This window comes from Sminthopsis crassicaudata, chromosome 1, assembly GCF_048593235.1.
Source record: "Sminthopsis crassicaudata isolate SCR6 chromosome 1, ASM4859323v1, whole genome shotgun sequence".
Classification (NCBI taxonomy): Eukaryota; Metazoa; Chordata; class Mammalia; order Dasyuromorphia; family Dasyuridae; genus Sminthopsis; species Sminthopsis crassicaudata.
The window spans coordinates 57,000,816-57,014,571 of record NC_133617.1 but is presented as its reverse complement, the minus strand read 5'-3'; the positions used below and the strand labels follow the sequence as shown (position 1 = coordinate 57,014,571).

Here is a 13,756-nt window from a genome sequence, read left to right as displayed (position 1 = left end):
CCCCGCCCCCGGTGCAAGGCCCCGCCCCTGTATTTCCGCGTTGTTGATTGGCTAGCTAAGCTGCTTGTCCAGCCCCGCCACAATTCAGACCAATGATTGAAAGGTAGAGGGTGGAGCGATCCGACACGGCCTGCCCCTAGGGCGCGCGTTGATTGGGGCGCTCGGGAGGGAGCCGCCTCTGGGGAAGGAGGCTCCCCCGCCATCGCCGATATGAGTTTAAGTCGCCTCTACCGCTTGGTGAAACCTGCTCTACTCTGCGCAGTGCTAGCGGCCCCGGGCCTTTCCAACAGTATGGTGAGCCTGGGCAGCCCTTCGCGGCCGCCAGAAGGGCAGGTTGGGAGTCACCGGGCCCCAACCCCCGCCCCGCGGGTCCGTTAGGGGCGGGCGCGCGAGCCTCTCTCCCCGTCGGACTCCGGATGCCAGCCGCCTCTGGCCGACCACGGCCTGGCCTGGCTCGGGCCCAGAAACTTCCCAAATCCGGAGCCCGGGGGCGGCTGGGGGTCAGGGAGCGGAAGGGGTGCTATGGGGGAGGGAGCTGCCCGCCCGACGTCAGCAGGCGATTGTTCGAGGGTGCTGAAGCAAGGAGGGGGAGGGGGGTCGGGCGCGGCCCCCCGCCAGGCCACGCTGGAGACCGGAGGGGGCTAGGGTCCAAATCCCAACTCTTCCGCCTGTTCCTTCCGCGTATGCTCTCGGGCAGGGGCGGCGGGCTAGCCAGGGCCGAAGTCGGGGATCCCCGAGCACCTGTCAGTCTCCCCGGGCCTCAGTTTCCTCATCTGTTGGTCAGTCATTGTCCTTGGTTCTCGATGAGGACCAAAGCGCCGTCACTACGTCCAGAGGCCAGTTAGTGTGTCCGCTGAGAGCCCTTTGAGCGCAGAAGGCGCTGGGAAGGCGGCGGGGTCCTGGGTTCGATTCCTGCGCCTCTCCCGGGCTACCACCGAGGGCCGAGGATGGAAGTCCCGACTAGGGAGGATCCCGGGCCGGATGGCAGCCTCCGAGGCCCGAGGGCGCCCTTCAGAACAGATTCTCCATTTTGGGAGATCCTTTGTCTGGCTCCGTGGGCCTTTCCTCTGAAGGCTTTTAAACCAGGGCAGGAAATGGCCAATTTCGGGAGAGCCTGAAGAAAATAAAGATGTCTTCTCCCCTCCTCCCTCTCCCCCCCAAACCCTGTGGCGACTATTACTTCCCCTCGGGGGTGCCTGGAATTCCCTGCGCTAGAATGAGGGGGAGGGGAGGCTGCTTTCTGCTCTCACTCTAGCCACTCATCACTCCCTAATCTGTGACTGTCCTAATTATGACCTTGGGGGGCTTTTTTCTCCTAGACTTAGTTTCCCCATCCGGAAAAGCAGGGTGGGAATCCTCCTGAGCCAGTGTGAACAGTCCCTCAGCGTCTGCTGGGGAAGAACGGGCCGCAGCGCCTCAGTGCCACGGGCCAGGCTTTTCTGAAGTCCCAGAAGCCAGGACTTTTTCTTTCTTTTTTCCTTCTTTCTTCCTCTCTCCATCCCTCCCTTCTTTCCTCCCGCCCCCTCTCCCTTCTTTGTTTCTTTCTTTCTTTCTTTCTTTCTTTCTTTCTTTCTTTCTTTCTTTCTTTCTTTCTTTCTTTCTTTCTTTCTTTCTTTCTCTTTCCTTCCTTTTTTTTCCTTCCTCCCTCTCTCTCTCTTACTTTTTTCCTTTCTTTTCTTTCTCTCTCTCTCTTTTTTTTTTTAAAACCTAAGGACTGCGTCACAGGAGCCAAGTCTGTCTGTCCTCCAGATGGAGACCTAGCCACTGGCATGAACTGTGTGCTTTAGGGGCCCCAAAATGAGAAGTAGGCGTTGTTACTGGCCTGAGCTTCTCAAGTTGAATTTTTTCTGCAGTATGAATCACCCAGTACTGAGTCCCCGTATCTGATTGTGTTTATTTATGTGTATTTAACCATCTCACAGTCCTCTTGTCCAGTCATCAAGTCCTAACCATTCTGGCACCACTGCACAGGGGCACAGGCCTCAGACCTGGATTGTTCTAAGTAGTCTCCTTAAGCCTTCCTACCCCCTCCTTCCCTTCAGTGCCGACCGTCCCTCCCCACTGCCGAGGAGCCTGTGACTTCTCCCGTCCTGTTCTTCCCTCAGGGCCCCGGACCCCATCTAGAACTAAGCCTCTGCGAATCTGATTCCTCCTGGGCACCTAATCCGATGCCAGCCTTGTGTACTTCTGGGTACATGGGTCTTCCTCCTCCCTCCCCACTAGTGTGACCGCCGCCCTTTGAGCTCCACATCCTTAGCCTCCATAGAATTGACCTGACTGAGCTGAGTGACTGCCCAGAGACGGGTAGCAGGGATCGCTGCTCTTATTTCCCGGTGTGTGGGTGGATAACTGGACGAGGGTGACTTGTTGTGAAAGCTGTGAGGTAAGGGCTGGGAGGGGAGGATCGCCAGCCCTCTGTGCTCTGGACTTTGAGTTGGGCAATCCGTGGGCCTGGAGGCCTCTGTGTTCCCTGCCCTGCCCACTCTAGGCCTCACTGGCCTGGCCTAGCACACTTAGTGAGGCTTGAGTATTCTTCCCAGAGTAATCTTATGGGTGTGTTCACTGTTTATCTAGAAATGCTCAGCTCTGCTTGGGAGGCCATGGGAAGAGTCCAAAGGACCTGCCTGGCTCTGGCTGGCCCCACGCCCAGGACACTCTCCCCCCACCTCAGAGCACTGCCCGACTTCAGCATTTATTGGACAAGTGACTAGGGAGACCTGGTGGGGGAGCCTGGGGACGGAGGCAGCTGACATCAGCTCGGTGTTCATGCCCCTCCGGGCACCTGGTGCCGAGGATGGGGCTCTTCCAAGGGCAGATGGAGCGCTTCTTTGGACCCCAACCTTAGCCTCCCAAGCAGCCCAGGGCTTTAGAGAAGGTGCTGCCATCTGGCTGGCTGGATTTTTTATGTGCCAGACACTGTGCCAAGTGCTGGACATAGAGACGGAAATGCAGAGTCCTGTTCTCTGGGGGCGTACAGTCTTGGGAGGAGGCAAGACAGCCAAAGAGCCCCGAGTTCCTGCTGTGTGCCAAGCCTTGCCCTGCCTTGGTGCTGTCAGGAAAGTCTGTACAAAGTCCCTTATGTGACCCCAGACAAGGCCTAACCTGCATTTCGCATGTTCATCGCATGTATGTATGATGTGTCCCTGTCTGGACTGAGCTCTTTGAGGGCAGGTCCTGCCTTTTTCCTTTTTTTTGTAACCCCAAAAAGTGTGTGCTTAGCACAGTGCCTGGCAACACAGTAGGTGTCTAATCAGTGCTTATTGATTGAATGACTGATTTTGAGTCTTTGTAGAATGGGAGGGTCAGTGTAGTTCTGAAGTGAGCCTTTGTGGAGCTGGAAGAATTGTAAAGCTGCTCTGGCACCTCAGGAAGCACTGGTTCTAAGGACTCTGTCAGCATGGGGGACCTGCAGCCTTGCCTCTGCCCCGAAGCACCAGTTCTGTAACTGCTCTGAGTCTCTGTCTCCCAGGTCCCTGGAGCTTGAAGGTGACTTCTAGGTGTAAAAGGGGGGTTGCACTAGATAGATGGTTTTAAGTTGGTCTTCTGTTGTCCCACTGTGTGAGCCAAGTGAAAGTCCTCCTTCTGACCTGGGAGGAGGGAATGCTGAAGCAGCAGGGAAAGGATGTGGTGCAGAAAGGCCTGCAGCAGGGCCCAGCATGGCGCCTTTGGCTCCAGCACAGTATTTTCTGCAGAGCGCCCGGCCTCCGGAGGCCATCCAGCAGGGCCCAGCGTGGCGCCTTTGGCTCCAGCGCAGTATTTTCTGCAGAGCGCCTGGCCTCCGCAGACTCCATGCAGAAGCTCTATTTCCCACTGTTGATGCCTCTAATGCCCTGAGAAAGAGCCCCCAGCTGTTGTTGAGAGCCCCAGGTGGGGCCAGCCAGGGCCATTTATGGTAATGCCTTAAGGTTTCCAGGTTTGCCAGGCCCCCCTCCCCCCTCCCCTGGGATGTTGCAGCAGCTGGGGGAGAGAGCTGGCATCAGAGCCAGCCTGCCACAGTCCTTCTTCCTGGGCTTTGCGCAGCTGTACAACAGTTTCCTCGTCCTAGAGGTCTCTGACCCAGCGAAATCCTGCCACCGGACCCCTTCCTTTTAAGGCTTCAGAGCCCTTGTGGGATTGTCAGGAAGTATCAGGAAGTGCCAGTGATACATGCGTGGCTCCCATTTACTGATGGGGAAACCGAGGCTAAGAAATTCAGAAATGCCTAAGGATCACATAGGTGGTAAATGACTGAAGGAAGAAGCCTGGGCCTCCCACCTTCAAGGGCAATTCTCTCTTTTAGGTTTTGCTGCCTCTTGACAATGGGCAGAAATAAGCTATTATAACCACAGAGACTTTGTCAAGTTCTCTGCAGGCAGGCCACCCGGCCTAGGACAAGTGCTTGCTGCCAGGGGGCTGCCTGGTCCTGCTCCCTTCTCGAGTCTCTAGGACTCTAGAGCCCTGATGAGCTTGGCCGCAGGAGAACCTCTTCTCACCCCTGCTGCTCATTGTTGGATCCAAGGGGAAATGGAGAACTGGGCTGGGGGCCTCCCTCTGCCTTCCCCAGCAAGAGAGCCCTGAATTCCTGCTCTTTGTTTGCCTGTGGGTTGCCATCTCTTGGCTGTCAGGAAAATCTCCCTCAATGACCTTGGGCGGGAGGGGGGGGGGGCCTTTTGAGTCAGCTTTAATGATGGACCTTTTGATCTTTTTTCTAAAAAATATACACATAATAGCACGATAGTTGTAGAAAGATACATAGAAGAATTGCACATTTTTAATATATATTGGATTACTTGCTTTCTAGGGGGGGATAGGGGGGAAAGAGGGAGTCAACACAAGGATTAGCAAGGGTCAATGTTGAAATAAATAGCCATGCATATGGTTTGAAAATAAAAAGCTTTAATAAAAAACATGCCTTTAAGTGGAGCAGTGGGTGAGGGGCCTGCCTGTGAAAGAGCGCTTTATAAGCCATCACGTGATGTGGTGGTGAGCCAAGCCGGCATACAGTGGAGCTTTTCAGTGGGATGGGTGCAGGAGAGGAGGGGGATTATCTAGCCAGCTTTTGCCTCTTCAAAGTGGGGTGGGGGAAGAGTGCCCCAGGCTGCTCTCCTGGAACCTGGATACCTTCAGGGAGGCTGCGACACAGAGAGGGCATCTGCACAGTTGGGCTGCCAAGGACTGCTGAGGCCGGAGTGGCTGGCCCTCTTCCCAGTTCTGCAGATATTTATTTACTAAGTGCTCTTCAATGCAGCCAGCCAGGGAGGGGACGACATGCACCCAGCCCTTACCTGCCCCCTGTGTCCGTCTGAAGGGAGAAAGGGAGGCCCCTTGTAGCGGGTGCCCTGGTGCTGGGGGGGGAGGCAGCCCCCTCCTCGGGGCCTTTAACACTACCTCTCAGGCTCCCTTCTACCAGTCAGTCTCTCTGAGTTTGTGCTGTAACTTGGGGTGTTTTGTTTTTGTTTTTCCCCATTATTTTTCGAGCGTTTTCTCTCCTTTCCCCACAGAAGAAAAAGAAAAATGAAACCTTTATAACAAACTGGCCTAGTCTGGCTTTCAGGATGAGATAGGAGATGACCTCTCCCCACCTGCCCCCAAAGCTCCCCAGGACCAGGAGAGCCCTGCAGGGATTGTGCCTCAGCTGCTTTTCAGATTTTTTTAATGCATTGCTCAATTTTGCTGAGGTTTTTCCTCTTTTTATTTTGTCTTAAAAACAGTTTTATGTGGATTAGTTCTCAGGGTGGGGGAAGGTCACCTGGGGAAGAGATCAGCAATTTAAAAAACAAAAACAAATGTGGGGAGTCACAGAACAATTTCCTGGGTCAGCCATGCTGTAGGAGGGGTTCTCACCACACTGGCTTTAGAGATGAGGAAACAGATGGGGGGGAGCCTCCCTCCATGCCAGGCCCAATTCTCCCCTTGTCTCATGCTGCCCGGAGCCCAGAGCGCCCCCCAGAGGCCTGGGGTCAGTGCCACCCTCCCTTTGTCCCGCAGTGCGCTTCCCGGGACGACTGGAGATGTGCAAGGTCGATGCACGATTTCTGTGCTAAGGACATTGATGGTCGCATGGTGTCCCTGGATAAGTACAGGTGAGGGGTGGGGGGAGGCTGGAGGGTGGCCAAAGGAGTCGGAATTAGGCAGATTATGAAACCCAAGTCTCCCCAAGGGGGCAGGAGAAGGTGGGCCACGGTTCTGGGACGACCCCTGCTCCCCCTAACAGCCCCCCCACCCCGTCTCTCCTCCAGGGGCTGTGTTTGCATCGTCACCAATGTAGCCTCACAATGAGGTAAGACAGACGTAAACTACACTCAGCTTGTCGACCTGCACGCCAGATATGCTGAGCTTGGTTTACGGATTTTAGCTTTCCCCTGCAACCAATTTGGGAGGCAGGTAGGTGGTGGTGGGGCAACCTTGGGAGGGGGGATGCGAAAGGGCGTGTCCAAATTAAGGGCATTTCTTTGTATTTGGAAGCTCCTTGCTTGTAACTGGGCATCACAGCCCGCTCCTCCACCTGGACCAATTGTACCTGTCGCCCTTTAACCCCCAGGAGCCAGGGAGTAATGCAGAAATCCGAGAATTCACTGCTGGCTACAATGTCAAGTTTGATGTATACAGCAAAATATGTGTCAATGGTGATGATGCTCACCCCCTGTGGAAGTGGATGAAAATCCAACCCAGAGGGAAGGGCATCTTGGGCAAGTGAGTGTCTGCTCAGGGGAGAGTCCTGGGGGCAGATAGGGGGAGGGGTGGACAGAAGGGTGGGCCCAGCTCCCCTAACCTCAGTGTGGCCACTGGGGGCAGGGAGGGCACCTGGGTCCAGGTGGTGATTGGGAATGGGCAGGGGGCTGGAAGTGTTCAAGCTCTCACCCTTGTCTTCACCTTCCTTTCCAGTGCAATAAAATGGAACTTTACCAAGGTGAGTCCAGCCTGGTGGTTCTGGGGTGCCATCCAGGGCCACCACTACAGACCGGTCATAGCCGCCCCCCCGATGTCCCTCCTCCCTCTTTGGGCTTGTGGTCCACTCCCTCTCCATGTTCGTGCATTCACATGTGGGCCTGTACAATGTATATGAGTCAGCTTAGCCCCTGTAGCAGCAGTAGACATGGTAGCCGAGTGTTTCACAGCTTGTTTCTTTTTCATTAAGTCTCCTTAATAACCATAGGAGGAGGGAGTGTGAGTAATCAGCCAATCAAAGCATTTATTAAGGGCTTCTGGTGTACAGAAGTGTTTAAGGAAAAATGCAAGACTCTATCCAAGGAGCTTATGTTCTCTCAGGATGAGATATCAGAGCTATAACTCCCTCTTTGTGCCCAAGGAACCTGCGCTTGGATGACAGGGCTCTTCCAAAGACCCTTGGCCAGTATTGTAGGTGCTGTATCCTGAATCTAGGTCTTCTGCTCTGCCTCCCGGTGAAAAACTCAGAATCCACCATCTCCCTGATTAGCTACTAGAGCCGGAAATGGGAGAGCTGGGTCCCGAGGCCATGATATATAGGAGCCTGTTATTCCTCTAATGGCAGATGCCTTCCTTTTGGGCTCAGATGTCCAGGAAGTAGAGGGGACTGTCTTGTAGGTCCTCCAGCAAGAGGTGGTGGACAGACTGTCAGCCACATTAGGATCAGAGGTTTAAAGCTGGAAGGGCTGTGAAGTATGGGGGGCTCAGTAGAAAGAGTGGGAAAAGCCAGAGCTGAGACCTGGATTTGCCATTGATAGTCATTTCCTCCTGGCAAAAGGCTAAGCCCCAGTGAGGGATGGGGGCTTGGTCCTGACAAGACCTGGCTCCTGCTTGTGGCTACTCTAGAGCAAATGGCCCCTGGGGATGGACGGGTCAAAAGCCCTTGGTGTCCGGCAGAACTGGTGAGTGGCCCCTCCCTAACAGCTCTGCCCTTCTCTTTGCAGTTCCTTATTGACAAAGACGGCTGTGTGGTGAAGAGATACGGTCCTATGGAAGAGCCCCTGGTAGGTGCCAGTAGACTTTCCCTGGTGCTTCCTGTCAAACTGCATTCATTCTCCCCCCTCTGAAGCCTGTTCTCCAGCAGTGCCCAGGACTGAGGACCAGGGATGGATAGGCAGAGCCCCCCCCAGGCTCATCTGCCGCCCACAGGAGCCAAGCCCCCTGCTTACCCCTGACAAAGCTCCAGTCTGGTTTGGGGGGGCTAAGGGGAAGCCTTTGCTAGCAGGGAATCAGAGGAGCACCCGGCCTCCTTTGGACCCTTTTTCTCTCCCTTTGTTCCTCCAGGTGATTGAGAAGGACCTGCCCTGCTATCTCTAGTTCCCCTTCCCTTCCTGCACCTGTCTCCCCGCGACCCTCAGTCTTCCACCCGGCATCAATGACGGTCTGCCTTCAAACCAGTTCCCTGGTGAGGTAGACCCGACAACTCGGCGTGCATCTCAGCCGGAGGAAGACCCTGGGGGACCCATGGGGGCAGCCTGCAGCCTCGAGCCCCTGGCTCATTTAGTGAAATAAAAAGTTAAAAATAACCCTGGCTCAGGTCTTCTCATGTGGGGCTGTGGTCTGGCCCCTCGATGAAGGAGCAGGAGAGCCAACTTCTACTTCTGGCTATGCTTGGGGGGGGTGGGGGGGGGAAAGGACTAGCCTCCACATCGCTTGTGTTGTCCTGTCAGCACAGAACTGCTGGGGGGAAGGGGCTTTGCTGAAGGCCTGGGGAGGAAGCAGGCCTCGGGCTCCCATGGATACCCTTCCCCTTTGCTCATGTTTGCTCTCACCAAGAATGTTATGGGTTAAGTGGCCCAGCAAGTCTACCCCCAACCAGCCCTGGGAGTGCAGGAAGTGCCCTGGAGCCTGGACCAGGTGACTCCTAAGGTCCTTTCCAGGCTTCAGTCTTTGTGACACCCACTGCCCCCAAGAAAGGAAGGAAGGAAACCTTTAAGATTCATCTCAGAAGTGGCAGAGGTCTGGGCTCATGGAGAGACCCTTCCCCTCAACTTGGGGGGAAGGGCAGCCTGGGGCAGGGCTTCAGGTAGGTAGGGGGCAGAATAGAGCCTTCTGGAGAATCACATATCAAGGATACTGTTCGGGCTCTAGTCCTGAGGGGCTTGGACTGGGGAAATGGAAAATTCCAGAGGAAATTATCTTGAAATAGATATTCTGGTATTAAAAGATCCAAGTTTCCTGAGCCTGGAAGTCCGCCAAGGGGTGAATTTCAGGGAGGTGTCTTGAGGCCCCATCAGTAGGGCCGGTCCTGTGTATGTCCCTCACAGCAGCACTCCCACAGCTAATGGGCTAATGGTGATGGAGCCCTGGACTTGGGGAGGGCAGGTTGCATTGGCCAGGATGCTGCTGGTGACCGCCACCTCTCCCCTGCTGGCTTGGTGTCCATGGGACAAAGCAGTGGGAGGAGGGCCGGGAGTGGGATGAAGTCCAAGTATCACTTGGCAAAGGAAAGTGGATTCTCAGAATCTGCCTACCTGGGCAAGGCAGGAAAACGGCTGTTTGGGCTGTGGGCTATTCTGTTGGCACCTGCCAGGTGGGGAGGCGAGCCAGGGTACTGGTGTGTAGGCTGGGGGAGAGCGGCACTCCGGGAGCTTGACAGGCCACAGGAGACCGTCTTTCCCTCCTTTCCTGCCAAACAAGAGCCAGGTCTGAGTGGAGTCTGGCAAGAAGTGAGCTTGAAGATCTTTGCCCTTAGGTCAGATGGACCAGGACGTGGGCAGATGGGTAGTCACTGGAGCCTCCGTTCGGCCTCCCAGCCTGGGACCGGCGGGGTAGATGGGGCCCATGCTCTGCCAGCCAGGTCAGCCTTCAGGGACCCAGGCACAAAGGCACTGCCCATAGTCCCTGAACCGGAGTCCCTGAGACCCAAAGTCTCTCACGGGCCCTGCTGCCGCCTGCTGAGCTTGGGCTGGGGCCTTCTCTTCGCTCCCTTCTCTGCAGACCCAGGGGTTTTTCTTTTCGCTCCCTTCTCTGCAGACCCAGGGATTGGTGCTGGCTTTGGGAGTGAGCTGGGGGGGCAGGTGTTGTCTGCACGGGGAGGAAGTTAAGGTCTTCCATGGTGCACCTGACTCTTGGGTCAAGAGGGGTGTCAGTCTGTCCAAGATCTCCTGGCTGCCTCTGGGCACAGCCTGGCAATCTCTATGAGGGGTGGCCATCAGCTCTCCTCAAAAGCACTCAGCAAATGAGACTTAAAAGAGTGTGGCTACCTGGGAAAGGGTTCTAAGCCAAGCCCAGAGACACCGGGGAAGATCTCCAGGCAAGGGGAAAAGGCTTGACTAGAATTCGCTGGCCCGGAACACCAGAAAGGGACCATGCTTTCTTGGATTCGGGGTGATGGGTGGGCCATGTCCCCCGCCATCTGCAGCGGGCCAAGGACCCGGCACCCGGTTTGTCCAGGACCCGCTCCACTCATTGCCTCTTGCCTGCTCTCCAACCATCTGAGGTGGGAACCTTGGACCCAGAGGGGCCGGCCCTTCCCAGGGATTCGCATCCAGGCCTGAAAGCTTGCTCCAGTCCCATTCTGGGTGTGCATCTTTCCCAGACTTTGCACGAGACCAACATGAGTTCCATCCGGCTCAGGGGAGCTGATCATGAGACATTATTTACTGACACACCAGCCCTTGGACTCCCTAGGGCTGGGAGCTTGCCCCCCCCACTCTGGGAAGCTAACGCCTTCATCTCAGCAGCAATGCCATTCTCAGGCCTTGCAGGATCTGGGAGGCCGGGAGCCCCAGGCACCTGACCCCTCCTCCCTTACATGGCAGATAAGCTCTCACCACTGCCTGTGGTACTTGGAACCTCGGTCTGCGGCCCAGTAGTTCCTGCTAGCTATCCCTGTGCTCTCATCCTTCTCCCCCTAAGCCCATCCCTCTGCAGCAACATTCTCCATTGCTCTCGCTGCCCTTGCCCTCCGAAATCCCTTTTCGCCCTAGATTTCTTTATCACTTCCTCTTGTCCACCTTACCTGGCCTTAGTAAAGTTGCAGCGTCCCTGGCCATCAGCGGAGTGGCTTGTGCCCGTCTCCTGCTCCCCCAGCACTGGCTTGGGAGGCTTGGCTCCCGGGATCCCCCCCTTTGTCTCAGACTCGCCTCCATCACTCCTGTCCTCTGAGTCTCCCTCTGCACCCTCCCCCTCCCACCTGCTTTTCAGCACATGGCCTCTCCCATTCCCGGACCAACAGCCCTAGAGGGCTGTCCCTTAGCTACCTCCTGCCCTTTTATTCTTCACTGAAGACCTCACACGTGTGCCTCAGCTGTTCCAAACCGCCTTGTCCTCTCAGCGGAAGGTCGCCCTGACTGAGGTCCATCCGTGATGATCCCCCCTCGGCCAGACTCCCTACCCCAGAAGCCCTAACTCATCCTCTATTCCTTCCCTCTGTCCCAGCCTTTGAGGGCGTGGGGGCAATCCCATCCCACCAGGATTCTATGGGACCTCATCCCCGGGAGCATTCTCCTCACTCTCAGTCTCTTTGCTAACCCTAGGGCCTATGGCCAGGCCCCCCCATCACGGACAGACAGACTCCAGAAGGGCCCAGACAACCCTTATCATCTGATGCCTGCCCCCTCCCACCGCCCAGCTCCACACGACCCCTGCTTCCTCACCCACCACTTCTTCACCTGTTGCAGTCAGACTTGAGACCCCGCGCCCTTCTTGGAGACCACAGTTTCCAAGGGTGGAATCTTTTCCCCTTTTCCAAAGGCCTTTCCTTAGCCCTCCTCCTCAGGCTCCTTACAGCTTCTGTCTCTTGTGATCATCCCTCCTCCACCCACTTTTCTTCTTCCTGGCTCCTATACCACCGCCCTCCTCTAATTCTGACTTCAGACTTCTTTCCGGATTTGTCAGCCATTTTCCATTGCCGAAATATGGGTGTCCCTCAAGGCTCTGCCTCATGCCCTGCTCTCACTCCTGACGATTTCCTCAACTCTCATGGGTCCAATTATCATCCCTATGTCAATAATTCCAATATCTATACATCCAGCCCTAATTTCTCTTCTGAGCTCTAACCTGCCTTACCAGCTGCCTCCTGACTATTTCCATCTGGATGTCCCATGACATCTCAAAATAAAACAAGCCCAAAACAGAATCACTGTTGTTTCCGCGACAGCTCTCTTCCAAAATTTCCTGTTATTCAAGGGTATTTCACAACCTTTCTATTCATCCCTGGCAAACATGGAGTCATTTTTGACTGTTCTTAGCTTGACAATGAAGATTCTCCATCATCTGAGTGCAACTTTTCCAGCCTTCTCTCCCATTAATCCCTCTTCCACTCTTCCTGTTCCAAACCAGTCCTGTCCTAATTCCGTATTCCAGACTTCCCTCTCTGTGCAGTTGCTCATTTCCTTAGGTCTCAAAGGCACACCTCCTGCATCTCTCCTTTAACAATCCTTAGTTTTCCCTCAAGATTCAGCTCAGAAACCTTCCACAGTCCCTTCTTCTAAGCGTTCAGGCCTTATTCAAATTACCTCATACTTATCAGTCTTGCCTTTTGATCTCACCAGTGGAATGAATGTAAGCTCCCAGAGGGCAGCCATTATTTTTTGTCTTTGTTTCTCACACTGCAATGTCCTACACCTAATGAGGGCTTTTTTTTTTTTTTTTTTTTTTGAAACGAGATGAAAAGATCTACTGCCAAAGTCACTCTTCTTCCTTATTTTATTTTATTTTAGCTGAGACAATTGGGGTTAACACGGTCACACAGCCAGGACGTATTAAGTGAGGTCAAATTTGAACTCGGATCCTCCTGACTTCAGGGCTGGTGCTCTGTCCCTGGCATCACCCAGCGGCCCCTCCAAGTCCCTCTTCTTAAAAAATTCTATCTCTGGCTTAGAGTCTTCCCCACTAACCTTTATCCTCATACTTGGGAACTTCGTATCTGTGCTCATGCCTCTTTGAACGCTTCAGCCTCCCTACTGATCAGTCTCTTAAACAGCTAAGACTCATTCTACCTCAGCCATGCACAGGAGGAGACCCCCCTCTCAACTTCCCCCCATCTGTGCCGTCTCCATGACTATAAACTCTGAAATTCCTCCTGGGATCATAACCACTCGCTCTCCTGGTCTCCTAACCCCATTTTTTTTTTTCCATTTCTATCTCTTCCTTCATTCCTCCCTGTTCTCCATTTCTCTTCTGACTTCATTGTCTTTTCACCATCTTGGAAGTGCTCAACTATCAAAGACCAATTCAACTGCACGTTGTGCTACCCCTTAATTCCCTTGTCCCTCCCCCATTTCCTTTGGCCGTTCCACCCCGTCGACTCTCAACCCTAGATCCCTTGACCATTTACCCTTGTTCCATCAGCTCCAGGTGTTGGAAATCATCTGACTCAATCAATCCACTACAGATTGATGTACCCAAATCTCACCGTATGTTCTCTACTACATAATATTTTCATCTACTGGTTGATTTTCCCATACACTTCCTGCAATATTTGTTCCAACTCTGCTGTTCTTGAATCCTTTGTCTTAATTGTGTTGTGTTCATTCTCTCCTACCTCTGACTTCCAGCATCTATACTTATCCTAAAACCCCAGTTGCTTGGTGAGTTCCTTGGGTATCCATCTACCTTGTTCTCTTTGGACAACAGCCTTTTCTTCCTCCTCAGGATCGTTTCCCCCTTTGTGTTGTTAGAATTTCATTCTTAAAGTTCTCCATCTGTTCCGAAGTTGGCCCATTCTTTCTCTGGATTGTTTGCAGTCTATCTCCCAAATCTAGCTGTGCATCAGACCACCTTGCTCAGCTTTTCTATCAGAAACTCTAGGATGGGAGTGATTGCTTCCTCCCCACTTGGCCAGGATTCTCCTAATTTCCATCATAGTAACAATTTTCTCTTT

At 54.1% G+C, this 13,756-nt stretch overlaps 1 protein-coding gene across 1 annotated transcript; it reads left to right on the top strand.

Moving 5' to 3' along the window:
• The first annotated feature begins 39 nt into the window (after window positions 1-39).
• On the top strand, window positions 40-8,453 carry GPX4 (glutathione peroxidase 4). Its single transcript, XM_074305210.1, has 7 exons — window positions 40-294; window positions 5,968-6,062; window positions 6,219-6,363; window positions 6,521-6,672; window positions 6,865-6,889; window positions 7,872-7,931; window positions 8,212-8,453. Exons 1-7 carry the CDS (start codon window positions 211-213, stop codon window positions 8,242-8,244), a joined length of 594 nt encoding a protein of 197 aa, XP_074161311.1. The 5' UTR covers window positions 40-210; the 3' UTR covers window positions 8,245-8,453.
• Window positions 8,454-13,756: the final 5,303 nt, after the last annotated feature.